This window comes from Lotus japonicus, chromosome 2, assembly GCF_012489685.1.
Source record: "Lotus japonicus ecotype B-129 chromosome 2, LjGifu_v1.2".
Lineage (NCBI taxonomy): Eukaryota > Viridiplantae > Streptophyta > Magnoliopsida > Fabales > Fabaceae > Lotus > Lotus japonicus.
In genome coordinates, this window is record NC_080042.1 from 76,619,245 (window position 1) to 76,646,233 (window position 26,989).

Sequence of the window (26,989 nt, forward strand, 5' to 3'; positions counted from 1 at the left end):
ATTAAAAGCTAACTAAAATTATAGATCTTTTACATTGACAAAAAGAAGTAATTAAAAGCTTCTCAAATAGTAGTTATGTTACTTTTTTTTTAGAGGTTAGGGTAGCGGGTAGTTGAGGGTAGAGACGGAGGGAGAAGGGAGAATTGGTGCGACAAGGAAGGAAGAGGCAGAGGTGGGGTGGGAACATGTAGATCTGTATGGGTAAGGGCTTGAGCGTTAGGGTTTGAGGGGAGGAAGGGTTGCACTGACGGGGAGTAGAGGGCAAGGGTATTGGAGATGTGAGGGGTGACATAGATTTAGGGTGAAGGTTTGAGAGTGTAAGGGTTTGAGGGAAGGACATGTAGGCCTGGGAGAGGCAAGGTCGGCAAAGAGTTGAGGGCAGGGGTGGGCAGCGATGGAGATGATGGAGTACTGAAGGTAAACGGAGGAAGAGTGTGATTCATATAAGGATGATATGGTGTAATAACCGTGGAAGGTTAGCGATGACATGGTGGTTGATGTATCCATAACCCACACAAACAATAGTTTATATGATTTATATTTTTTTTCGGCCAATTTACATCGGTATGGTGGTTGACGCAAACAATAGCGTCAACCTTTATCATAAAGTGCATTGTATCAACTTAGCTAGCGATAGTCTAGAGGCTGACACTTTTTCTCTTTTGCGTCGACCACAACAACGACGCTAAGCCAATACTAAATGTGTGTTTTTCCTACTAGCATCAGCTTATGCATAACGGACTCTAATAAACGGTTTTCTCGTTTGTGGTTACAATATGTTTGCTTCAGCTTGTATGACTCTCAAAATCACACATTGTCTTGCAAAATCTATTACCTTTAATTTTCAAAATATATATGTAATTCTTACTATAAATATGCACTTAATTAATCCTCTCGAAAATTAATCGCTTGAGAACTCACGCTACAATACAAATCTTAAAATTTATGCAGATTAGTTTTCATTTTTTATTCAAAAGTTGTAAATTTAATGATATGGATAAACCTGGTTTAAAAGCACACCAGTATATACATAAAGTCAGAAATTAACAAAATTACTATTTGGAATAGGGTTTTTTAGTTCAAACTGGAGATCATGTTCCTGAGGACTCATGTACATGTGTATGTTATGTGCATGCGATGGATAAATTAACAATGAATATTTTAGCCATTGAGGTGGATGGTTAATTAGTGTCAGTGCTTGGTGCTAGCTGGTGTTGATATGTCTGCAAATAAAGCATGCAAAATAACGCTGCAGCTTGTACTATAAACGCCACTAGCTCTTCTTTTTGACGTTACCCCTTACTTTCTATCTTCCTATTCCTATATAATATATCACAGTCATGCACTCACTCACTCATATCTTCCATTGCTTAAACCCTACAAGTTACAACTCTCTCTCCCTCTCTCTTAACTTTCTTACCCACCTACCTTCCAAGTATGAACCACGAGGCTGAGAAAGTCACCATGGACCTGGCTCCCCCATCTGAACACCTCTGCTACGTTCGTTGCAACTTCTGTAACACTGTTCTCGCTGTAAGTAGTTATCACTTCTCCTTTAATCACTAGATCGATAGCAGAAACTATCAAACACCAACTATCATTTCAACTAGCTAGTTTCCTTGTGATTCAGTTTGTTCTTTCTATATTTATATATATGTTACCATCCAAATATTTATATATTATTGAACTTGTACAATACAAATACATCTACTAAAAAAAAATAGTTAGCAAATTGTTACTAATAACATGTTTGGAAACACCTGGTGTTTGAAACCAAAATCAACTCCAGAGGAACTTTTGTGAGTCACTTCTAAACTTGAAAGTTGATTCTGAATGGAAGAGAGAGTTTCATCCAAACATGTCATAAAACCTGAAGAGGCTAACTTTAGGACAATGTTGTGTAGACATCCACATAACAGACGTCCAATAAATATCTAATAAGAAAGGAAGAACAAGAGAGAAGTATGACCAGGTGTCTATAATCTATTGGATGTTATTGCAATGTTTGGATGTCTGAGTATCATTACTCCATACTATATAAGATACCCAGGGTGATGTTGTTGGTGTTATTTTTGGTGTGCAGGTTGGCATCCCATGCAAGAGGCTGCTGGACACTGTGACAGTGAAGTGTGGTCACTGCAGCAACCTCTCTTTTCTGAGCACCAGACCCCCAAATTCTCAAAATCAAACCATTGATCACACCCTCAGTCTCCAGGTTGTTTGTGTCAAAATCTAATGCTTCTTCTTTAGTATTCTCTTTCAGTTTCTTTGCTGGACTCATATGTACATCAGTACATGTCTTTCATCAAAAGTAATTAGAGTTAGCATCTTTTTTTTTTTAAGTAGGGGTTTTACGGTGATGCCAAAAAGGGGCAAGCATCATCTTCATCTTCTTCACCAACTACTTCTAGCGAGTCAGTGTCTCCTAAAGCAGCACCATTTGTTGTCAAACGTAACAACCCTTTTCAGAACTCTCTATAAATGATTTTCTTTCTCAGTTCCCAACAACATTCATGTGTGTCCTTTTTTGTAATTTGATTTTTCTTTTTGCAGCACCTGAGAAGAAGCACCGTCTCCCATCTGCTTACAATCGTTTCATGAAGTGAGTTCAGATTTCAGAAGAGATGTGTATTTTTTGTCTTTGTTTTGTTTACCACTACAAACTATTACATTCTCTTATTCTATTTACTTTTTCTTAGTACTATAACATGTGCACCATATATGGTTGATTTGATGTGATTGTCAGAGAGGAGATACAGCGCATCAAAGCAGCAAATCCTCAGATCCCACATCGAGAAGCTTTCAGTGCTGCAGCAAAAAATGTAAATCTTTTCACCCCCCCCCCCATTTTTATATATATGTAGGTTTTTAGGGTTAGCACTTAGCACTGCACTTGCTTTTGGTAAGTGTTTATTACACTTTCTTCTTGAAACTCACAAGATTATGGTCCTAACTTTGTGCTGCATAACTGAATTACATGCTTTTGGTAAGTGTTTATTACACTTTCTTCTTGAAGCTCACAAGATTATGGTCCTAACTTTGTGCTGCATAACTGAATTACAGTGGGCTAGGTTCATTCCAAATTCCCCAACCACTTCAGTTTCTGCAAGTAAAAATCATGTTGTAAGAATAGTACTTATCATTATTATATATCCATTATGCATTCTCCAAATATTAACTATTTGTTAATTAACAGAATTTCATTAACTTATGTGTGTAGGAATGAAGGAGCTAGCAATGGCATGAATGATGATGATATGGAGAGGACTGGAGCAAGTTAATTGGTGTCCTTTTAGTTTTCAATAAATTACATATGTTTTTGTAATGCCATCTTTTAATTTCCTTCAATGTGGAGATTGAATTTATGCTAGCTTGCATGTAGGAGATCTGACACCACTTTGATATCTAGGGGGAAGACTTGATCTATTAATATGCTATTATTAATGTTGTTTTGTATGAAAAGATGTTTGGATGTGGCTGATAATTTATCTAATGGGCAATTAAAACTATTCATGTGAACCTAAGTATAATGCCACCATCCCGTTTTAAAAATTGCTCTTACTGCGTTATATATGACAAATTAAATTGTGGTATGTATTTTCTATGATTAACTATGTATCACAATCTAAAAATGCAATACATAAATTGTAATTCTGCATTTTGCAAGTGCAAAATAACTTTTTTCTAGAATACAAAATTTGATATTAATTCCATGCTTAGGTTGGAACTTTACCTTGATGCACACCCATATAAAATCATTTGTACCCGTTGAATGTGGGTTGCTTGGTGTAATTAGATTGAACTTCTTCATCAATATTGACGTTTTGTTCATCTGGAACCTCATTGAGCTCAACCTACTAATTCATCACCATGTAATTGTCCTTCAAAATCAGGAATGTTCACTCTGAAATTATTGAACTGAACTTGATTGTAACTTCTGTGTTTCATAATAAATGGATGTTTCTTACATTAATTTTTGAATCGACATTTCTTTGTTGGTTAAGTTGAGTTTGTTAGGTTTCTAATTTCAAGGTTATGAATTATTATTTTTTTATTTTGACTTCTTGGAGGCATTCTTTTAAAGAAATGTGAAAGATAGGGAATATTTTATAAAGTTTGGGATTAAAAAGGAATTCTAAAATTACAGGGATAGAAGTGTAATTTTGAAAAGGAAAAGGGGTAAAAATAAAAAAACAAGAACTTTTAGGGGTCAAGATCTAATTTCAAAAAGTGTAAGGGACAAATGATAATTATGGAAAATGTGGGGTGCAAAATGAGAATACTTTAACAAATAATGGGTCAAATGTAATCTCATAAAGTTATTGGTCAAGTCAACTCTGGTCAACTGTCATCAATTGCTGATGTAGATGTGGTCATGTTGTGGCGATTAGGGGTGCACATGGGTTGGGTTGGATGGATTTTTGTCAAAATAAAATCCGAACCGATCAAAATTGTCTGGGTTGGGTTGGGTTGGATTTTACGAATTTCTTCTTCGGACCCGATCCGAACCAACCCAACGAAGTTTGGATTGGGTTGGATGGATTTATTGGGTCACTATATTAAAATAATAATATATCTGAAATATTAAAAAATCTTGCAAAAATTATTATAAATTCAGAAAAAGTTATGAAAAATACTAAATATGTTATAACTAGTCCTTTGACCCGTGCGATGCACGGGGGATATTCATATTTTTTTATCGCGTGAAATTTTTTAAAATATGTATTATTTTTGTTATGTTTATTAAAAGATAATTTATGAATTAAAAGATCAAAATTAATTTAAATATATGAAAACAGAAATTTGAAAAGTTTTGAAAGTTTTTTTTTGATAAATGTGTTTGTTTTTATTTTGTGGATGTGCAAAATGAACTTTATGTAAAGAAAAGTAATTTTATTTTATAGCTTTTGTATAATAATAAAACACATATATAAATGGAATTGTAGAAGTGGAAATGTTTTTCTCCCATTGATTAAATATTTTATTTTTGTGTCATCATTATGGAGATCTAAAATATCATATAAATGGAGTTTTGGTTGTTTATGTTTTAGCCATTACACTTCAATGATGCGATGTTTTTAAGATTTCTTTATCTTTTCATGGTTTTCTATTAACGTAATAAAAATCTGTGTGGGCTGGGAATATAGAAATTAGAAAGTAATGACGAATGACAATATCACTATCTAGGGGAGTTGCAATATGCCCATTGTCTTTAAAAACGCTTTTCTTGTTAAGTTTGCTCGACGCTTTCCAATTGAGAGGGTGAGTTAATAGAAAGACTTTTAAATGTATCATGTAGATATCATAAATCATAATCATAAATTTTGAAGGTGATATGAGATGAAGTTCTTTTTCACTATAAACCATTTTTATGTCTCCACCTCAAAGTTTATTGATCAAGGATCTGATACAAAGAGCACACTCATGAAATTATATTATTCAAGCATCTGAAATATAAAAGTCAACACTGAAAAATATGTAGATGACAAATAAACATGATGTTGTTAATTTTATTATTTATCATCATTAACACTGCAATCCTATTTACTGATCTCATTACTAATAAGCTCAGTCATGCTGGGTTCTTCAAAGGAGTAAGAACTGTCTTGCTTTGCAAACTACTTTTCTTTTTCTCTGCCCTGACCATTCATCTTGTATCCAACGAAGATAATTGCAAAATTTAAGAGCAAAGAAGCTAAGAAGATAAAGGCAAGGATGAAACTTGTCTTCCCCATGGTATGAGGTGAATTTTAATTCAATATGCATTTTTTTCAAATCTAAGTTTTTGATAGAATGCTCCATAAATCTCTAGTGACCTATCTAAAATTCAAACTTCAATGTGTAAAGCTAGATAAACCACATCATTTATTTGCATAAATTAAGAGGCTTCCACCATAAAGAAGATGGCTGCATTAGAAATAAAGCAGTTTACTTAGTCACATGGAGTAATACAGTTTCACAATTCAATCACTGACAACTTCTGCAAGCACACAAAAGTAAAATGAGAGATGTTTCCAGAGACATGCTCAAATTCCAGGGGAGAGATTCTTTCACAACTGATATATCTTAGGGAATCAAGAGGGGGATGTGCACATTGAGAGATGTTTCCAAGGACATGCTCAATTTTCAGGGGAGAGATTCTTTCACAGCTTATATGCCTTGGAGAAAGTCTTAGGAGGGGGATAAGTTGAAACATTATATCAAAATAGAAAGTACTGAGCAAAGTAAAAGCATTCTTATTTGTCCTTCCACTGCACGAAAGCCCCATTTAGTGTGTGTTTGGTTTCAAATCTGGAGATGTAACATCCTGACTTGACGACTGGCCTCACGGTAACAACACGAGTCTTTTCAGCGCACTTTGTCCTCACTCGTGCGCTTCCCGGGAAAACTTCCCAGGAGGTCACCCATCATAATATTGCTCCAAGGCTAGCACACTTAACCATGGAGTTCTTATGAGTTGGGCTCCCGAAAAGAAGTTGCAACTTGTTGTTATGGGTAGTACAATCAAATCATATATGCCTTCCTCAACTGTATAGTTCATCCCTACACAGTCTCAGAATACCTCTTGTTCGGGTGTGGTGCGTCGCTCCACATAGAAGGCGATCAATCCTCGCCCTCGTCAGCTGAAGGCGTCACAGGCCCACCAACTTCCGCTTGGTTCGTCCTCGAACCACACCGTACTGGGAGAGGTCAGCTCTGATACCAATTGTAACATCCTGACTTGACGACTGGCCTCACGGTAACAACACGAGTCTTTTCAGCGCACTTTGTCCTCACTCGTGCGCTTCCCGGGAAAACTTCCCAGGAGGTCACCCATCATAATATTGCTCCAAGGCTAGCACACTTAACCATGGAGTTCTTATGAGTTGGGCTCCCGAAAACAAGTTGCAACTTCTTTTCGGAAGCCCAACTGATAAGAACTCCATGGTTAAGTGTGCTTGCCTTGGAGCAATATCGTGATGGGTGACCTCCTGGGAAGTTTTCCCGGGAAGCGCGCCAGTGAGGACAAAGCGCGCTGAAAAGACTCGTGTTGTTATTGTGAGGCCAGTCGTCAAGTTAGGATGTTACAATTGGTATCAGAGCTCCGGTTGAGAAACCAGAGCACTAAGGGTTTTGGGCTTACGAGTTTCCGAACTCGTGGTGTTTTGTTTGATAAATGTGTTTTCAAAACTTCGCGGTGAGATTGGGTAGACTTGTTTGCTAAGATGTTTGAAGTGTGATCTTATTTGGAGTGGAGTATCAATGCCATGATGCTTTGGTTGAAAGTTTTTACTGTTAGATGATCTCTCTGACTGAGGAACTGACGTTTGGTTGTGGTTTTATCAACAAGCAGGTTTGACATCATGCCTCCTAGACAGGACCCAACTAACGCTCAGCTCGCTCAGGCCATGGCTCAATTGGCCCAAGTGGTGGCTCAGCAGGCCAATGCTAGTGTTACGATGGCCGCTGCCCAAGCTCAGAGAGAGGCTGAAGAACATGCCAGAAGGGCGCAGAGGTTGGAACGGGAGCTGAACCAGGATCAGGTCAGGATGAGAACTGATTTCAATCGGCAGAACCCGCCAAAGTTTGAAGGGGAAGTTGAACCCGAGAAAGCGGATCTTTGGATCCAAGAGCTGGAAAAGATTTTTGAAGCTTTGCACACAACTGATGGAGAGAAGGTGAATCTCGCTACCTTCATGCTGAAAGAGGATGCAGAGTACTGGTGGAGGAGCACCAGGCTGTTGATGACGACTAACCAGGTGGCTATTACCTGGGATTCATTCAAAACAGCTTTTCTGAACAAGTACTTTCCAGAGACTGCAAGAGATGATATGGAGAACCGTTTCCTCAGACTGAAACAAGGAAGCATGACTGTTGGGGAATATGCAGCCAAGCTGGAGAGTCTGTCGAAGTACTTTCGCTTCTTCCGAGAACAAGTTGATGAAGGGTATCTCTGCAACCGTTTCATGATTGGTTTGAGGGATGAAATTGAGGAGTCCGTCAGACCTTTGGGAGTCAGAGTCTTTCAACAACTGGTTGAGAAGTCTCGCGAGGTTGAGGTCATGAAGAATCGTCGAGGGAACCGACAGGAAAGTGGAGGGCCAATCAGGTCTGGTCAGAAACAAGCTGGGAAGACTGAAAAGGGTAGGGCTGGTCAGAAGAAGCCTTATTAGAATGCAACTGGTAGGACATCATCTACCAAAGTCGGAGCAAAAACTCCGAGAGAAGATGTTACTTGTTTCAAGTGTAATGAGAAAGGGCACTATGCCAATGAATGTGGGAAAGAGATTACTTGCTGGAAGTGCCAGAAGACGGGGCACATCTCGACAAACTGTCCTGATGCGCCAAAAGCTGAACCTGTGTTGAATACGGCAAGGGGGAGACGTCCAGTTGCTAAGGGACATGTCTTTGCTGTTACTGGCAAGCAAGCTGAGGGTGTTGAAGATCTTATTCAGGGTACGTGTACTATTGCTGGTATCTCCTTGATGGTTTTGTTTGATTCGGGTGCTACGCACTCGTTTATATCTGATGAGTGTGCGAAGAAAATAGGGTTGCTAACCTCAGAGTTACTTCTCGATATGGTGGTGACAACCCCTGCTGCCGATCGCTTAGTTACTCGCACGGCATGCTTGAAATGTCTGTTGGTTTACGAGGATCGGAAGTTCCTTGCAAACCTTATATGTTTAGGGCTTAAAGAGCTCGATGTGATTCTGGGGATGGACTGGTTGGCGCAATATCATGTTCTTTTGGATTGTGCTAACAAGGCCGTGGTATTTCCGGATTCAGGCGTTACGGATTATTTGAATTCGTACCATTTGAAGAAGGGTTCACCGGCGTTCGTGAACTCTATCGTGGCGGAAGCAAGAAACGATAATGATGTACGGAACATCTCGATAGTGCAAGACTATGTGGATGTTTTTCCGGAGGATGTGCCCGGATTGCCACCAGTAAGGGAGACGGAGTTCTCCATTGACATCATGCCCGGCACGGGACCGATATCGATGGCGCCGTATCGGATGGCACCAGCGGAATTGATGGAATTGGCAAAACAGTTGGATGATCTCTCTTCAAAGGGGTTTATTCGACTGAGTGTGTCTCCTTGGGGAGCGCCAGTGTTGTTGGTAAAGAAGAAGGACGGGAGGTCCAGGTTGTGTGTAGATTACCGACAACTAAACAAGGTGACAGTGAAGAATCGTTATCCGATGCCTCGGATAGACGACTTGATGGACCAACTTCGGGGAGCAGTTGTTTTCTCGAAGATTGATCTGAAATCAGGGTATCACCAGATTCGGGTGAAGGAGGCTGACATTCCGAAGACGGCATTCAGAACTCGATATGGACATTATGAATATCTCGTGATGCCATTTGGAGTTACTAATGCACCCGCAGTTTTTATGGACTACATGAACCGTGTGTTCAGGCCATTCTTGGACAAGTTCGTGGTGGTGTTCATAGACGATATTCTAATTTACTCGAAGAGTAAGGAGGAACATGAGGAGCATTTACGTCAAGTGCTAGAGGTGTTGCGGAAGAAGGAACTCTATGCTAATGGAGGAAAGTGTGAGTTCTGGATGGAGGAAGTGAAGTTCCTTGGTCATGTCATATCTAGCAAAGGTGTGGCAGTGGACCCCAGCAAAATTGAATCAGTTTTGGCATGGGAACAACCGAAGACAGCAAGTGATATCAGAAGTTTTGTTGGGCTTGCTGGCTACTATCGGCGTTTCGTGAAGGATTACGCCAAGTTGACTGCACCGTTGACTCATTTGACAAAGAAGGATCAACCGTTTGCGTGGACGGAGAAGTGTGAGGCTAGCTTCCAAGAAATGAAGAAGCGGTTGACCACCGCACCTGTACTAGCTTTGCCAAAGGAGGGAGAACCATACGACGTGTACTGTGATGCGTCGCATAATGGTTTGGGTTGTGTGATGATGCAAGAGAAGAGGGTGATTGCTTATGCTTCGCGACAGTTGAAAGTCCATGAGAAGAATTACCCTACGCATGATTTGGAGTTGGCTGCTATAGTGTATGCTCTCAAGATCTGGAGACATTACTTGTATGGCAGTACGTTCACGATCTATAGTGATCACAAGAGTTTGAAGTACTTGTTTGATCAGAAGGATCTGAACATGAGGCAGAGACGGTGGATGGAGTTTCTGCAAGACTATGAGTTCTCATTACAGTATCATCCGGGGAAGACCAATGTTGTAGCTGATGCTCTGAGTCGAAAGGCTATACATGTATCCTCGTTGATGGTCAAGGAGTTAGAATTGTTGGAGGCTTTCCGTGATCTGAGTTTGAATGTTGAACTCGCACCGGGGAAGCTGAGCTTTGGAATGGTGACGGTGTCTAGTGGACTCTTGGATGAGATAAAGTCGAAACAAGAGACCGATGAAGGGTTGATTGAATGGCGCAAGCTTGTGGTACAAGGAAAAGCGTCTGAGTTCGCTATTGGGAACGACAATATTCTGCGTTGTAAGGGACGAGTTTGTGTACCCAATGATGCAGTAATGAGGAAGCTGATCTTGGATGAAGGTCACAAAAGCAGATTGAGTATTCATCCGGGGATGAATAAGATGTATCAGGACTTGAAACTTCATTTCTGGTGGCCTGGGATGAAGAAACAAGTAGCTGAGTATGTGTCGACATGTTTGACGTGTCAGAAGGCGAAGGTGGAACATCAGAAACCAGCAGGAAAGCTGCAGTCATTGGATGTCCCGGAGTGGAAATGGGATAGCATTTCCATGGACTTCGTGACGGCGTTGCCGCTTACACGAAGGAAGTTCGATGCAATTTGGGTTGTAGTTGATCGATTGACGAAGACTGCTCACTTCGTGCCAATCAATCTGAACTACAAGGTAGAGAGGTTGGCGGAGATATACATTGCTGAGATTGTACGCTTGCACGGTGTGCCATCTAGCATTGTGTCGGACAGAGACCCGAGGTTTACCTCGCGTTTCTGGGAAGCTTTGCAGCGGGCTTTGGGAACCAGGTTGAAATTGAGTTCCGCTTATCATCCACAGACGGATGGGCAAACCGAGAGGACCATCCAATCCTTGGAGGATTTGCTAAGAGCTTGTGTACTGGATCACAAAGGCAGTTGGGATGAGATGTTGCCATTGATCGAGTTCACTTACAACAACAGTTTTCATGCAAGTATAGGGATGGCGCCTTATGAAGCGTTGTATGGTCGGAGGTGCCGTACACCCTTGTGTTGGCATCAAGATGGGGAGAACTTGATTGTTGGGCCTGAATTAGTTCAGCAAACCACAGAAGAGGTGAAGCAAATCCAAGAGAAGATGAGGGTTTCGCAGAGTCGTCAGAAAAGTTATGCTGACAATCGCAGGAAGGAGTTGGAGTTTCAAGCTGGAGATCATGTCTTCTTGCGGGTTACCCCGATGACAGGTGTCGGAAGGGCGATCAAGTCAAAGAAGCTTACTCCAAAGTTTATCGGACCGTACCAGATTACGGAGCGTGTTGGACCCGTGGCGTATAGGATTGCCTTACCGCCGTTCCTATCCAACATACATGATGTGCTGCATGTGTCGCAACTTCGGAGGTATATGGCTGATAATTCTCATGTGATTGAACCTGATGATATTCAGCTGAAGGATGATCTAACGATGGAAATGCAGCCCATCAAGATCGTCGACAAAAGCACCAAACGCTTGAGGAACAAGGAAGTATCCTTAGTGAAGGTTGTATGGAATCAAGCTACGGGCGATGCGACTTGGGAATTAGAGGATAAAATGCGGAAATCACATCCCGAGTTGTTTGTAGACCCTTAAGTTTCGAGGTCGAAACTATTTTAAGGGGGGGAGTATTGTAAGACCCGGTGATTTATTTATGTTTTGTATTATTGAAGAATAATATAAAGTACGATGTTTTATTCGGTAAGGAGAAATTACTGATAAATTGTTACTATATCGGCTGTATAGTAATTTATTACGTAATTAATTATTACGTAAGGCGCGAGTAGTCGATATGCATGCATGCACATGCATGAAATTCGAGTAGTGCATAGAATATGCATAAAAGGGAATTTTCGAGACTTATATCTATTATATTGGAGGAGGAGATTTACTTATTTATTTGTTAAGTAAATATAAAGTGTTTTGGAGTTTTTATTTAAATAATTTTTTTAATTGGATTTAATGTTATTTTGGAAATAAGAAAAGAAAAAAAAAAGAATTGAAGATATATTTTCTTCTAGGGAGTGGCCGAAACTTTGTTAGGATAATGGTTTGGTTTTTCAAATTTGAAAATTATTTCCATGTGTTTAGTGTTTTAATAATAATAAAAAAAAAAAAAACAAATATCCTAACAAACTAGAAGGGGGGGACGGCCAAGGTTGTTAGAGGGAATTTAGGGGAGTTTGTTACTTGCTTAGTGGAAAAGTAATTAATTTGAATAAAAATTAATTAAAATTATATTTTTGCCCTTGGGCTTGGGCTAAAATGAAGGGTTTTATCGTATTTTTACCTCCACATCCTCCACTATAAATAGGAGTCTCTAGTGAAGGGAAAATCACAACTCAGAGCTCTCCAAATTTTTGTGAGTCTCTATCTCTCCCTCTCCAGAGTTCTTCTTGACCTCTATAGGAAATAATTCCTATAGTAACTAAGCTCTGCTTCCTTCGGGAAGTAGTGAACTCAAGTATTTTTTTCTTCTTGTTTACAAGAAGAAGAGGAAATATTGTTTGGTTTTAGGGGATGGGGTTCGAATATTTGAAGGGGGGAAATGATGCTCCTTTTTCCTTCAAATTCTAACCCTAGTTTGTTGGTCCGTGCAGGTTCGCGCACGGAAAGGTTAGATCGAACGTACTCGATCTCGCGTGGAAAGCGTAGCCAAGGTGAGGGCACTTCCGTCTAGAGAAGTCTTACTGCTTTCCTGCATGTGAAGTTGTATGCGAGTGTGGTTGATAACATGCTTAGTATTAGTATTCAATATTATGCTAAGTGATGATATGATGTATGATTTATTACTAAGTTAATATGATAAATTCTTAGTATGCTATAGAACTAGTTAGTTGATGTATGCTAGTTCAAGTATGCCTTATTTGCTAAGTGAAATTATGCATGATGTTATTTAATTTCAATAACATGAGATAAAATGCCTGTCTATTTACTTGAAGTAGTAACATGAGACTAGGATTTTATGATGTTTACTCGCATGCAAGTAAATTATGATTAGTGGAACATAGGTCTGGTTAGGACTATGAACCACTGTTCTGTCTCTAACGGAACCACTGTTCTAACGGAACCACTGTTCTCATGCATGTAAGACTTCCGTTAGAACAGTGGTTCCGTTAGAACAGTGGTTCCGTTAGAGACAGAACAGTGGTTCATAGTCCTAACCAGACCTATGTTCCACTAATCATAATTTACTTGCATGCGAGTAAACATCATAAAATCCTAGTCTCATGTTACTACTTCAAGTAAATAGACAGGCATTTTATCTCATGTTATTGAAATTAAATAACATCATGCATAATTTCACTTAGCAAATAAGGCATACTTGAACTAGCATACATCAACTAACTAGTTCTATAGCATACTAAGAATTTATCATATTAACTTAGTAATAAATCATACATCATATCATCACTTAGCATAATATTGAATACTAATACTAAGCATGTTATCAACCACACTCGCATACAACTTCACATGCAGGAAAGCAGTAAGACTTCTCTAGACGGAAGTGCCCTCACCTTGGCTACGCTTTCCACGCGAGATCGAGTACGTTCGATCTAACCTTTCCGTGCGCGAACCTGCACGGACCAACAAACTAGGGTTAGAATTTGAAGGAAAAAGGAGCATCATTTCCCCCCTTCAAATATTCGAACCCCATCCCCTAAAACCAAACAATATTTCCTCTTCTTCTTGTAAACAAGAAGAAAAAAATACTTGAGTTCACTACTTCCCGAAGGAAGCAGAGCTTAGTTACTATAGGAATTATTTCCTATAGAGGTCAAGAAGAACTCTGGAGAGGGAGAGATAGAGACTCACAAAAATTTGGAGAGCTCTGAGTTGTGATTTTCCCTTCACTAGAGACTCCTATTTATAGTGGAGGATGTGGAGGTAAAAATACGATAAAACCCTTCATTTTAGCCCAAGCCCAAGGGCAAAAATATAATTTTAATTAATTTTTATTCAAATTAATTACTTTTCCACTAAGCAAGTAACAAACTCCCCTAAATTCCCTCTAACAACCTTGGCCGTCCCCCCCTTCTAGTTTGTTAGGATATTTGTTTTTTTTTTTTTTATTATTAAAACACTAAACACATGGAAATAATTTTCAAATTTGAAAAACCAAACCATTATCCTAACAAAGTTTCGGCCACTCCCTAGAAGAAAATATATCTTCAATTCTTTTTTTTTTCTTTTCTTATTTCCAAAATAACATTAAATCCAATTAAAAAAATTATTTAAATAAAAACTCCAAAACACTTTATATTTACTTAACAAATAAATAAGTAAATCTCCTCCTCCAATATAATAGATATAAGTCTCGAAAATTCCCTTTTATGCATATTCTATGCACTACTCGAATTTCATGCATGTGCATGCATGCATATCGACTACTCGCGCCTTACGTAATAATTAATTACGTAATAAATTACTATACAGCCGATATAGTAACAATTTATCAGTAATTTCTCCTTACCGAATAAAACATCGTACTTTATATTATTCTTCAATAATACAAAACATAAATAAATCACCGGGTCTTACAGGAGAGGCCAAACGTGGATCCAGAAATCCAAAAGCAACTATTTCTTGCTTCTGCAAACGTGGATCAGGGCCAAACGTGGATCTGCAGAAGTTTTCCAAACACACACTTAGCAACCTAACTTCTATAATTTAAGTCAACAAACAAAAGAAGATCAATATCGAGAAATAAAAAGCGTATGAATATCAAATTCTAGTAAAAGACTGTAAGCGACTAAGCGGATATATACATTTTCTTGTTAAAATTAAGTTATGGCATAACAGTACTATGTGGTATAAGCCTATGAGAAAAGGAACCATTTAAAAAGAGCAAAGGAATCATAACTTATCAACATTACTCAATTTATGATCTTTCTCATGGGTCTATCTACTTACTCTATCTCTTGAACTTTCTTTTAATCGATTTATCTCCCTTTCCTTCTCTCTAATTTTATCTTTCCCCTTGTCCTTCTCCCCATCTCTATAGCTTTCTGTCTTCTTTTCTCTATCTGTATGCTTCTCTTTCTCTCTTTCCTTTTGCCTTATCCCTATCCCTTTAATTCAACTAAACCAACACCTGAATTTGAGCAAACACTACTAATTACATAGAAACAAAACCATATCTCACATTGCAAAAAAATTAAAAAAATTAATGAGCCAAGCTAAAGCAACGGCTATGTCATACCTAACCTCCTCATCTCTCTTTTCAGGACAGTCAACTTTATCATCAACATTACTCAATTCATGATCTTCCTCATGGGTCTTTCTACTTCCTTTATCTCTTGACCTTTCTTTATCTTGATTTATCTCCCTCTCCTTCTCTCTATTTTTATCTTTCCCCTTGCCGTTCTCCCCATCTTTATAGTTATCCCTCTCCTTTTTACTGAATAAAAATAACGCAGAAATAAGAGAAAACAATCACAGCTGATACACACACACATTCCCCTCTTATCCTAAGCCACCAATTTACTCCCAGAATTATGTTATGCTACTCTACTTATTGTATAATTGCCTTCTCCAATACCTTGCTGCCATGATAACATTCTGTTACACCATCCACTACTATTCCCTTCTTACAATTTGCAACATTCCTATTTCTCCTCTCATAAACATGTATATTCCCCCCTCAGATGTGATAATGATTAACTATTTAATCGAGTAAACCCCTTCAAAAGAATAAACACCTACCAAGTAAACTTTGAAAGCGGTATATGCATGTGTTACTGCTTCCTCCAGCCTAGTCTTCTCTGGGTTGGTTGTAAATCTTGGTCAAAAGATTCCATGATGTCTATTTCTTGATTCCCAGTTGCAGGATTTTCTGATTCTCCATATAGGCCCCCCTCATTTCTTGTAATCTTGTTGAGGGTTGGATCAAAAGCAAAACTATTATCCAACACATTAGAAGCAACAACTGCTTCACTTTTATTAAGAGGCTTCTACACAAAATTATACTAAAAGTTAAAAGTTTCACCAAGCGAAATCTCATATTAAAATACATACATTCACCGCGTTTGGGGCTTCTTCTTGTTGGATGCGACCTGGGTCTTGGGCTTCATAACCAAAACAAATAATTAGCATTAAAACAATAATATAAAATGGAAATCAAAATAAAAATCGATGAATCTAATACCTCCTTTTTGAAAGGCTCTTCCTTTTTAAATAATATCAAATCAATGTGACAGGGAGATTAAATCTCAACCTTCAATAGAACACCATCTGGATCCCGAGCTACATAACCAAAACAAAGAATTAGCATGAAAACAATAGAATGGAAATCAAAATAACAAAAAGATGAGTTTGATATTAGTACTAACCAAATCAAAATTGAGTTTGTTATACTGTGACTAATGTCTATATTTTTTAGAAAACAATCATCTCCTTTAATATAACTTATTTATTAGATATCTTTGTGAGTCTGATTAAAACATTGAATTTGTGACCAATTGGTTCTTATAGTGTGTCAGCGTAAGTTGCAGCAGTAAAATTACCTTCCAAGATAACAACATGTTTGAGTATTAAAGTGACTGTCATACCTCAAGTGACTTGAGAAATTCCATTGCCTGCAAATACAACATTAAAGTAACATGTCAGGAGTAGATATATACCATAGAAAATAACAAAAGCTTAAAAAGCAGTGTTTGCTTCCAAACATCTAAATCAAGTTTTCCATTATGGATATCCAATGACATGGATATGGGATTCTGGTGTATATTTCATCGAAGTTAACTCCAAGAGCTGCTTCTTGTGCATGTAACGTAACCTCCAACATCCAAGTGGCAGGATTATAACCATTCTTAATTTTTGGCACTCCATTGATTCCCTAGACCATGCACATCTTACTTTGATGTAAAAACGGATTGATAATACATAAAGTATTTAGTACTAATTCAGTAATTAGAGATAGTGCTGCTGACCTCCAAGTAATTGATCAAATGAGAACACTGCCTGCAGTCTAAAGGCCCCAATTATATTTTCTCACCTCTATGCTTTAAGAGAAGTATCTGTGACATCACAATATAGAAGTATAACCTTATGATTTGAATAAAAATGTTACAATAGCAGCAAAAGAGAAACAAATTACGGTTGCAAATGGCTAAACGAAAAATTCAAAATGATCCAGTTCACATAATAGTCATAGAGATGTTATGTTTAACCTGATTTCGTAGAAATAACAACATGCAAGTGCCACATAGAGAAGGAATTAAAAAAAAAAACTACCCAGCTAGAGAAAGAGAAAATAAAATAAAAAACAAACAAACAACAACAGAAGAGAAATAAACTAACAGTTCAAAATGGCAATCAATGCTGGAAGAGGTTAAATAGCAAGAGTGTTAACAACACTGAAACATCCTCCCTGAAAGAAATTGTTAGAAAAAAATAATAATGAAGTTGACATTATTATTACCACTATATGTTGTCCACAGATTAATATTATCATGAACTAACTTGCTAGATATGGTATGAAAAGCAAAGAATGAAAATAGAAACTACAAAGGGCTTTCAACATATGGTATCACAAACAACATGAAGCACTTACTTTCGCGAAAGCTTTTCCACCAAGTGCTTGTCCCAGCCAAAGGGTCACAAATGGATGGATTCCAATGAACTGTATTCTTACTTGTTCTTCCACACTTCAAGACAGAAAGAGAGAGGCGTAAGAGTAATGGTTTCGTTAAAGAAAAAGTAAGAATTCATAAAAAATTAAAAAGTTGGACACATTTAGGAATATCTCAACAGAACTTTCAAAAGCAAGGAAGATGGAAAACCACTGCAGCTACCTTATTTACACATCAATGGCAGTAACAAATTGAAATGGCAGAAAAGATGGAAAAATTACATATCAAAGCATGGCCTAAACGAATAATTATGTCCACTATGCGATAGAGGCATTGGACAGAGCGTAATGAAATGAAAGAATGCCCCTAAATCTAGCTACAATTCATACTGATCTTAGCAATTCCTTGAGGGAGAAGAGAATTTGAATATGAAATTGAAATAGAAAACAAAAAAAATAGAACCTTTCGTATTTTGCTTAGAAGATAAGCCTTGCTAAATGTTTCCCGGTGAAGGAAGCCATATTCAGAACGACGCACGGGGGACGACAACCTTCACCCATTTAGCGACTCGAAACCTAGCAGAATGGAAACGAATAAACCCTAGCGGAGAACGGAGAAGACGTGTTCTGAAGCATGACTACTCCTCAGGATGCAAAATTGAGCGGGCTGACAACACCGTGGCAAACCATATCAGCGGCTCAGGCGGCTGCTCAGCCGTCATGGCGGAGAATATTGATGGGTGAAAGCAAAAATGGGTGCGTGGTGAGGGAAAAGAGTGAGGTTTGGGAGTTCAAGAAAGTGTAGCTTAAAACGGCGGAAGCGCAAGAGGAGAGGAAGTGTTGCTTGAAAGTTGAAACGACTGAAACGTAAGAGTGGAGATGGGAAAGAAACAGACGGTTGTGATTGCATATCTAGAAAATAATCAATGGTTAAGATTGATTTATTCTCAAATTTACATATATGTCCATGGAAAGATATTCACTCATGTGTATTACTGTATTGAATGACTGATTTGCCCTCAAGGCTGCAAAAACTCTCCCTTTATATAGTTTATAGATAGATAGATAGATAGATAGATAGATAGATAGATAGATAGATAGATAGATAGATAGATAGATAGATAGATAGATAGATAGATAGATAGATACTAAATAGCATGAAAAAGACACAAAAAGTTATAGAAATAATACCACATAAATGACATATAGCCAAATATCATGAAAACATAAAACTTCATTACCAAATGACATGAAACAATCTAATATAAATAGTATCTAAAAAGTGAAAAACAACACTAAATGTCATGTCATGACACTTAGAACTTAGATGTCTCCAACATGCCAAATAACTATATATAAACATGTAACAAATAACTACGAACAAATACTCTAAGTTCAAATATGACAAATAACTACAAATACTTAAGTCTCAAAGTTTTAAAAAGTCATCACTGGATACTAGCACTCTAAGTATGAGTAAAATTATAAAAATTATTATTATATGTATGGATTCTGGGTTGGGTTGGATGGATTTGAACTGAATCCGAAATCCGATCCGAACTTTGTTGGGTTGTAGTAAAATCCATCCGACTTACCCGATTGCCCGATCCAATCCGCATTTTTTCTATTGGATCGGATTGGGTTGAGCGGGTTCATTGGATTTACCCGGCCCATGTTCACCCCTAGTGGCGATAATGTGCTCTTATGTCAAATGACTCGAAAGCCTAATGAAAAACAGAAAAACTTGTATTCAAGAAATGGTATATGCTTCAAATATTTCAAGGAAATGCCATTCCATTTGACTAATTTGATGTTCATACAGCATGTTACAGTTTTCAGATTCTTAACCAATTAAGTGATTGGAATTTAAACACTTACTGCGAACTAAAATAGCCTCTGGGAATTTGTGGTGATACATATATTAATCTATACATTCAAATTTTACTAAGAACTAGCACAAAAGTAACGGGTTTTATATCCTTAGCCATTTCTTCATCCACCAGTCTAGCATAGTTCTCAAACAAACTGTCTAAGATCCTTTCTCCAAAGTGGTTGGAGATCATTGATTCTTGGATGGCCCTCACAGCCTTTGCAACCTCTGTCCCTTGCTCACTCTTGTCCATCTCAAACATCTCTAGTCTCTCCTGCTTCAGTGACCTTTCTTTCCTCACCTCTTCTTCTATTTCTTCCCTTGATGGTGCATAGAAATGCACATCGTAGGAATCAAGCTTCTCCTGCTCTATTTCTCCCTACATAATAGAAAAAGAAGATTATAAGTTACGAAAACAAAACAATATAACATGTTTGGATCTGCTTTTATATCCTCAGAATCAAGAATGTTTGTAATCTGGAAACTACTCAAAGAAGTTATTCCACATAATTGATAATGACTTTACAATCAGTTGTAGAAAGATTCATACACGATTGACTAGTGCCTTTACTTGCTCTATGATCTATTGTTTATGGTGTGTGGATATATGTTGAGTGTAATGCGAAGAAACTTTCATCTCAATTTATAAATAAAGTAATGTTCACTTTATTTCTTGAAGTATTTGTTAATGTGCGTTAGTGGTTGCATATATCTAAATGTAGTCCTATTTTACTTTTTCTTACATGAAATTAAGTTTAGGAGATGGAAGATGTATAGTTTCTTATTTGAGACATGAGAGCTTGTAACAGCAATCCTAGCAACTAGCAAGTGACAATTTAGGATGTGTTTGTTTATACTTTACTATTAACAGAACCTAAAGAAACTCAAATGATGTTGCTCTGATGTTTTTTGTGCATCAAAAAGTGGGATTTGCCTACCAAAGGAATCTAAACAGGATTCACACAGTTAAACAAACATGCTATGAATCATCAAAGATCACCAATTAAAATCCAAGCACAATCATTTTGTTGATAGTGTTTCATGTCAACCCAAATCTTTTAAGATAGACTATCAATTATTATGAAAAACAGCAACCAATTAATAAAGGTCATGCAAAAAGCCACTTAAACACTATGGTAACATGATAAAACATCCACATAACAGATTATTCTTCACCTATAGATTCTGTAGTTGTTTCTATAATGGATACTTATTTTGAACTTCAATTTACCTTTCAGTGCTGAATTCCAACTTGTTATTATTTATAACAAAAACAGAAGTAACAACAATAACATGTCCTCTAGCAATGTACCTGTGAGACTAAAATAGCAAATGACCGGGTGAGAATCTCCCAGAAGAAAGAGTTGCCTCTGTCAACATGTTCTGGCCCTCTTCTTCCAAGAAAAATCAGCACCATCCTTCCACCCACAACTAATTCCTCTGACCTCGACCGGAGGAACAAGGAAAAATCTTCCTGAAATTGCTCATAGTATGCTTGGGGTACCACTTCAGGGCTTGATTCACAAATGTAAACACATCCCTTGTTCAAAGGCCTTTTCTCCTCATCATAAAGTGCTGGAGGAACCTGCATGAAATAAACCACCAATATCTACAGTTAAGGGTGCATTTGGTTAAACAACTTAATTAAGCGTTTATGACTATAAGTGCTTATACATAATCTAATTTGAGAAGATTATTGAAATAAGCTGAAATTAAGTTACATGTTAAGCTCTTATTCAGTCTAATTTGAACAACTTATGAAAATAAATTCAAAACAATGTATAGATAGGTAATAAACTATTCACACTTGTGCGTGTTTGGGGAAACAACTTAATTAAGCCTTATCACATAAGCGCTTATTCATAAGCTTATTTGAGAAACTTATGAAATAAGCTGAAAATATGCTACATGTAAGCTTAAGCTCTTATTTATAAACTAATGTGAATATCTTATTAAAATATGTTGAGAACTTCTTATAGATAGTCATGAAGCTATTTACATAAGCTCTCTCAAACATTTGCATAGAGTTTATGCTATAAGATAAGTTCACATAAGCTCTTCTAAACAGGTTACTATCTCAAACACTAACATAAACACTTATACTATGAGATAAGCTCAAATAAGTTCTTCCAAACGGAGTCTAGAAGCAGGGATAGTGCAGAAGAAAATGGAGTGTGCAAGTGACATTTGTGTGAAAAAACAAGAAATGTAGTAACATTACCTTTGAAAGCCAGTGTAAACTGTAGGAGGAGTGGACAAAGTGCAAGTAATTGTTTGGGAATAGTCTTCCATAAAATGAACCAGGGTAACCTCCCATGAAAATGGAAGGAACCCCATTATCTTTCCTGTCCTGCCTAAGCAACCTCTGAAACTCAGGCAAGGCCTTGAAAATTGAATTAAAGTCATTGGTTGGAAGATCATTGAGGTATACACGAAGCTCTTCAGAGTGATGCATGATATTTTGACTTGTGTTTTGGATGGTTTGAAAGATGTCTTTGATGATTGAAAGAGTATTGGGTCCAGAGGAGCAACCCAAATCAGCAATGCCTATGCTCTTGGGAGTGGTTGCAAGGTAAAGCTCCTCAACTGTTTGTATGATTATGTGTTTCACCTTATCAGATTCCTTCTTCTGTCAAAATCAGAATAAAGAGATAAACATGATTAGAAGGAAGTAAAATTTCAATTTTAAACCAAAACAAGGAAACTATGGTTGAGAGAAAGAATTGAACCTGTAATGAGGAATTCTTTGCATAGCTAGTTTTGCCAACTCCTCCAGTCATGTGGAAGACATTCTCTACATCCATTTCCTTGGTTAGAAGTTTGAACAAGAACCTTCTAGCTTGTTAGTGAAGTTGTGTCATCTTTTTAAAGGGAGATTTCAATGATGTGGCCATTTACACTTCTTTTTATGCTTTACCTTTGGGCTTTGGTCTTCCAAAAAATTATAGCACATTACTAATCATGGGGTTCAGAATTAATCTAGTTATAGAATGTCACAACTCACTTGTCACAAGTGATTGTTTTAATGATGATGCTGATTAAGTAACAAGTCAACACAATGTAGCTAACAAAGATGTTTCTTAGTGAAATAAATTTCTGTAATCTTTTTAAAGTTCAAATCAAACACGTACACCTGTTGTCTATGTTATAATTAATTTGGATTTCTTGTCGTCAGAAAAATCATAAATTCATATTGTTAAGAAATTAGAGAAATTCAATCAAAATCAGATTAACGCACTCAAATTTTGAGCGAGTCATTAATTTTAACCCACTGGCTCAAATTATCTCCACACCAAATTTATGATTACTTTAACTGCAATGAATCTAAATCCAAAATAAGAACAAAACTGCATGTGGTGTCGGGGATCCCGTGCCTAACAGTAGATAAATACAGGGTTTGCTTTTCTTTATTGACACTATGATTAAGCTGCCATAAAGTTTCTTGTTAGGCATCATACAAGTTAAAAGTCCTATAGTGGATGGTCACTGTGTTGTCTCAGTAAAAGTTTCATTTGGTTCAAAGGGCGTGTGAGTTGTGATTGAGTTAGGAATAGAACCAACTTGTGATGGTGCTGGTTACTGCCACTATGTCTAGATCAACAACTATGAGTCCATCAAATCAGTGTACCTTTAGTTGGGCTATTGGATATCATATTCTATTAGATATTGTAGATTTGTAGTTTAATTGAAAACCACTAGGCCAAATTGTGGAAGATAGCAATGGGCTATTGACACTTGTTGGCAATGGGGTTAACACATGACCCTGTACCTCGCCAGTTGTAGCAAATAAGGAAAGAGTGGTCTTGAGTGGATGCTTTGCTGCCATGAACCCCCCCACATGTACTGCTTAAAAAGCAAGAATTTTCAAAAAGAACCATAATTTGTTTCTCACCGGTGGACCAAAGACAGGTTATAATTATAAATTACGATTGCGGTCACAGTTGATATTATTGTTGTATTGTGAAATTACGGGCAGATGCATGTTGATGTGGTTGCAAATGCGGTTGCAATGCCGATATGAAGACTTCAAATCTGTTATTGCCGTAATTTTGTTCGGCAATTTAAAACAAACAAAAGATGGTAAAATGATAAGTTTTGAGAGATCGCTCCTGAGGCGCAATATTAAGTATAGGTGTGAAAATCCTTTTATCAGAATCAATTCTCGAGAGAATTTTTGTGAGTAGTTTTAGAGTTTCAAAATTGATTTTGGGAAAAAAAAAATCTGATCCAAACATGATGTAGTTACTTGATCAAATCAACTGTTGTTGGTAAGTACAAAGTGCCAAAAATTATGTATGTGCTCAACCTGAATAGGGAAAATTTGCCATTGAAAGGAGACCAGGCGTGATTGGGTTGGAAATTGGAGGGGCCAATGATGCAGTTATCAAGTTCAAGTGGTGAACAAGTCCAATCAAGCTTTTCTTTTAGACGTGTAGTTGTAACTTTCTCATTCACTTTCAATTTACCAAAGATTGAAGCTTGAATTGAATGCATGAATAAGGTTTTGCCTACCGTTCAGTTCAATTTTTCACCGTTAGATTTAATGTTTTTTATTTGAACGGTCCAGATCAATTAATAATAATAAAAATTCATTAATTAAATATATTTAACTTTACTAAAATACCCTTCCCCTTCCCATACTTGCTTCAACCTCACTACCGTCCTTGAACCACTATACTTCCACCGTGAATCTCCCTCAGCCTACCAGCACCACCACCATGGATCCACCATTTTTTTTTAGGTAAGCAAAATTGTATTGAGGAGGTACTAAGGGTACCTCAACCCATGGTAAGTACAGTGAAGGAAAAACAGAAAAAACAGGGAGAATATACAAACTTCCCAGAAAATCACCACACTAAGAAAACAGAGGAAATAATTGAGCCACAAACTAACATAAGTCCAGTACCTATTTTTCTACTTGGCAACCCCCAAAAACCAAAGAGTGTATCTCAGCAACATCACAAAACGAAGCTACAGTAGGCATAAAGACCACTAACACTCCTTGCATACTTAATTTCCTAGATGCAAGTTTCTCTGACAGACCTTCAGTTCTGCATTATTCAGTTTGTGAATTCTGGCCATAAACTCAATTGCATTCCAAACTGTACAAGCAAGACCACTACATAAAAAACCTTTCAATTTCCATGAGATCAGCACTTCAGGCATCATATAAAATAAATTAACAGCTCGTAGGCTTCCCAAGCAATACCGTGGGTTGGTAATCCACTCATAAAATGAAAAATTGAAGCTCTTACACTTAGCCCTCATCCAACTACCATGGATCCACCATAATTCTCACCCAGATCCAAAATCGCATTGACAAAACCCAGATACGAAATTGCAAGGGTTCAAGAGCAAAACTCAGATCCAAAATTGTCTCTAGGCGATTGGGATTCGGGTCGGGGCAATGAACCTGCGAGGTTAGGGAAGTTGAGCATGGCAGAGTGAGAGCAGTGACGTCGTGAGCATGCGCCGCCATCTCCGGGGTGGCGAATGTGCCGAGCCAGATCCGGTTCTTCTTGCGGGGCTCGCGGATTTTGGATACCCATTTGCCCCATGCCCGCATTCGAACCCCTCTGTAACCCAGGTGCTTCCCGTTGCTTTCTCTGGGTAGTTTGGGGTGGTTTTGCGGCGGTGGGAGGAGCAGCATGGTTGTTGAAGATTGGTTGTTTTATGAAGAACATGGAGAGAAAGGGGCGGTGGTAACAAATGAAAAAAAGATGAAGAAGAAAGAATTTAGGTGAAGGATAAACATGGAAAATATTTAAGAATGAAGGTTAGTATTGTCTTATCATACAAATAGTAAAAGTGTACCACCGTGGGTCAGTTTCAAAACCACCCACGGTAGGCGCAGCCCATGAATAAGCTTGAACAACCCACATCGGGGAAAAATTAAAGAAACTAACTAGCATAAATGTAATTTTTATCAGTTTTGTGTTGTTATCAGAAATTCAAACCAATGAACTAAAAAGCGTATAACTTAATATTTGAGACTCAAAAAAATTAGTCTCATGACAATTGGCTGTGAAGATATCTATCTATATATATATATAACACTTGCTAATGCCAAAGAAAGTTTCTTTGTTGACAAAGTATAAAGTTGATTTAGTTAACAATTCACATCCAAGAGTACTTTAATTACTTTTCATGAAGGTTGTGTACCTTATCCGAAATGACTTTTGTCTCCGCATTTTGCAGAAAGTTCTGCCAAAGTGAAGAAGTGAAGAGGATCAACAAGACAAGAGACACAAGCGTGATTTGTTTTGTTAATGGAAATGGAAAAAGGTAGAAGAAAATTAAGAATGTAACGTGCTGGCAGCGGCGTGCACAGCTTTGTTTAGTTTTTTCTGTCAACTTCCATTAGACATGGGAGTAATACACAGAGCCCTCTATCACTAGGGTATATAAATCATCACATCCCATTTTCCATTTTCTTTAATACTATTTTGTATATAAATGTTTGGCTTAATTCCACTTTGGGCCCCTGATCTTTCACAAATGAGCGATCGGGGCCCCCCGTGTTTAAACGTAGCGGTCAGGCACCCCAACGTTTCAAAAACGTGCGATCGGGGCCCTTCTGTTATGTTCCGTTAGTTTGACCAAACGAAGCAGTGATGTGGATTTTCTTTTTCATTTTAAGATTAAATTTTTCACCCAAAAATCCCCCTAATTCAGAAACACGCTTCCCCCCAATTTTTTACCCTAATTTCACCCTAATTTAGCAAGAGAAAGAGAAGAGGAGAAGAGGGTGAGTCGCCGGAAATCGCCTCCGGCGGCGGCGCACGGCGGTTCACGGCGGAGGTCGTCGGAATCGAAAATTTATTTGTGGGTTTTGTTGCGGACGAGGAGAGGAGCACAGCGGTGGTGTTGGTTTGTCGAGATCGTGAGCGGTTCGCCGTAGATCGGACTTTGAAGGCGGCGGTCCTAGGTTTTCGTGGTGGTGATGGCTTCCACGTGGTGGCCATGGTGGCTGCCCTTTAGGTTCGCGCGAGGATGATGAGGAGGTGATGGTGTGACCGGCGGTGGCTCTCATGGAAGAAGAAGAAGAAGGAGGCGCAGTGATGGTGGGCGGTGGCTCTCATGGAAGAAGAAGAAGAAGAAGAAGAAGAAGAAGAAGAAGAAGAAGAAGAAGAAGAAGAAGAAGAAGAAGAAGAAGGAGGCCCAGTGATGGTGGTGTGGCCAGCGGCGAGCTCGCGTGAGGAAGCTCGCGGCGGTGGTGGCTTGGCCGAAGAGCAGTGGCGGCGACCATGAAGAAGAAGATGAAGTGAGAAAAATGGAGAAGAATGGAGAAGAAAGTGAGAAAGGGAGAGATGTCGAGATTGAGAGAGAATCTGGGGGGGGGGGATTTTTGGGTAAAAAAATAATATTAAAATG

At 38.0% G+C, this 26,989-nt stretch overlaps 3 protein-coding genes across 3 annotated transcripts; 2 read left to right on the forward strand and 1 right to left on the reverse strand.

Moving 5' to 3' along the window:
- The first annotated feature begins 1,312 nt into the window (after positions 1-1,312).
- LOC130735694 (protein CRABS CLAW) lies at positions 1,313-3,492 on the forward strand. Its single transcript, XM_057587602.1, has 7 exons — positions 1,313-1,533; positions 2,084-2,215; positions 2,347-2,452; positions 2,554-2,602; positions 2,747-2,822; positions 3,064-3,123; positions 3,221-3,492. Exons 1-7 carry the CDS (start codon positions 1,438-1,440, stop codon positions 3,224-3,226), a joined length of 525 nt encoding a protein of 174 aa, XP_057443585.1. The 5' UTR covers positions 1,313-1,437; the 3' UTR covers positions 3,227-3,492.
- Positions 3,493-7,343: 3,851 nt separating this feature from the next.
- On the forward strand, positions 7,344-8,153 carry LOC130737052 (uncharacterized). The gene has a single exon (XM_057588821.1). The coding sequence runs from the start codon at positions 7,344-7,346 to the stop codon at positions 8,151-8,153; it is 810 nt and encodes a 269-aa protein (XP_057444804.1).
- An 11,320-nt stretch (positions 8,154-19,473) lies between these two features.
- Positions 19,474-22,515, reverse strand: LOC130739714 (probable methyltransferase TCM_000336). The gene is made up of 4 exons (XM_057592096.1): positions 22,345-22,515; positions 21,837-22,244; positions 20,928-21,200; positions 19,474-19,994 (listed from the first exon to the last, which is right to left on the reverse strand). The coding sequence occupies exons 1-4, from the start codon at positions 22,417-22,419 to the stop codon at positions 19,680-19,682; spliced, it is 1,071 nt and encodes a 356-aa protein (XP_057448079.1). The 5' UTR covers positions 22,420-22,515; the 3' UTR covers positions 19,474-19,679.
- Positions 22,516-26,989: the final 4,474 nt, after the last annotated feature.

Bases quoted from the DNA above. Each gene is read 5' to 3' on its own strand.
- LOC130739714 (XM_057592096.1), bottom strand. From the start codon at position 22,419: ATGGATGTAGAGAATGTCTTCCACATGACTGGAGGAGTTGGCAAAACT. The intron at 21,201-21,836 runs GTAATGTTACTA...TATTTCATGCAG, and splicing joins GTTTACACTGGCTTTCAAAG to GTTCCTCCAGCACTTTATGA. The intron at 19,995-20,927 runs GTACATTGCTAG...TCTATTATGTAG, and splicing joins TTGCTATTTTAGTCTCACAG to GGAGAAATAGAGCAGGAGAA.
- LOC130737052 (XM_057588821.1), top strand. From the start codon at position 7,344: ATGCCTCCTAGACAGGACCCAACTAACGCTCAGCTCGCTCAGGCCATG.
- LOC130735694 (XM_057587602.1), top strand. From the start codon at position 1,438: ATGAACCACGAGGCTGAGAAAGTCACCATGGACCTGGCTCCCCCATCT. The intron at 2,216-2,346 runs GTTGTTTGTGTC...TTTTTTAAGTAG, and splicing joins ATCACACCCTCAGTCTCCAG to GGGTTTTACGGTGATGCCAA. The intron at 2,823-3,063 runs GTAAATCTTTTC...ACTGAATTACAG, and splicing joins TCAGTGCTGCAGCAAAAAAT to TGGGCTAGGTTCATTCCAAA.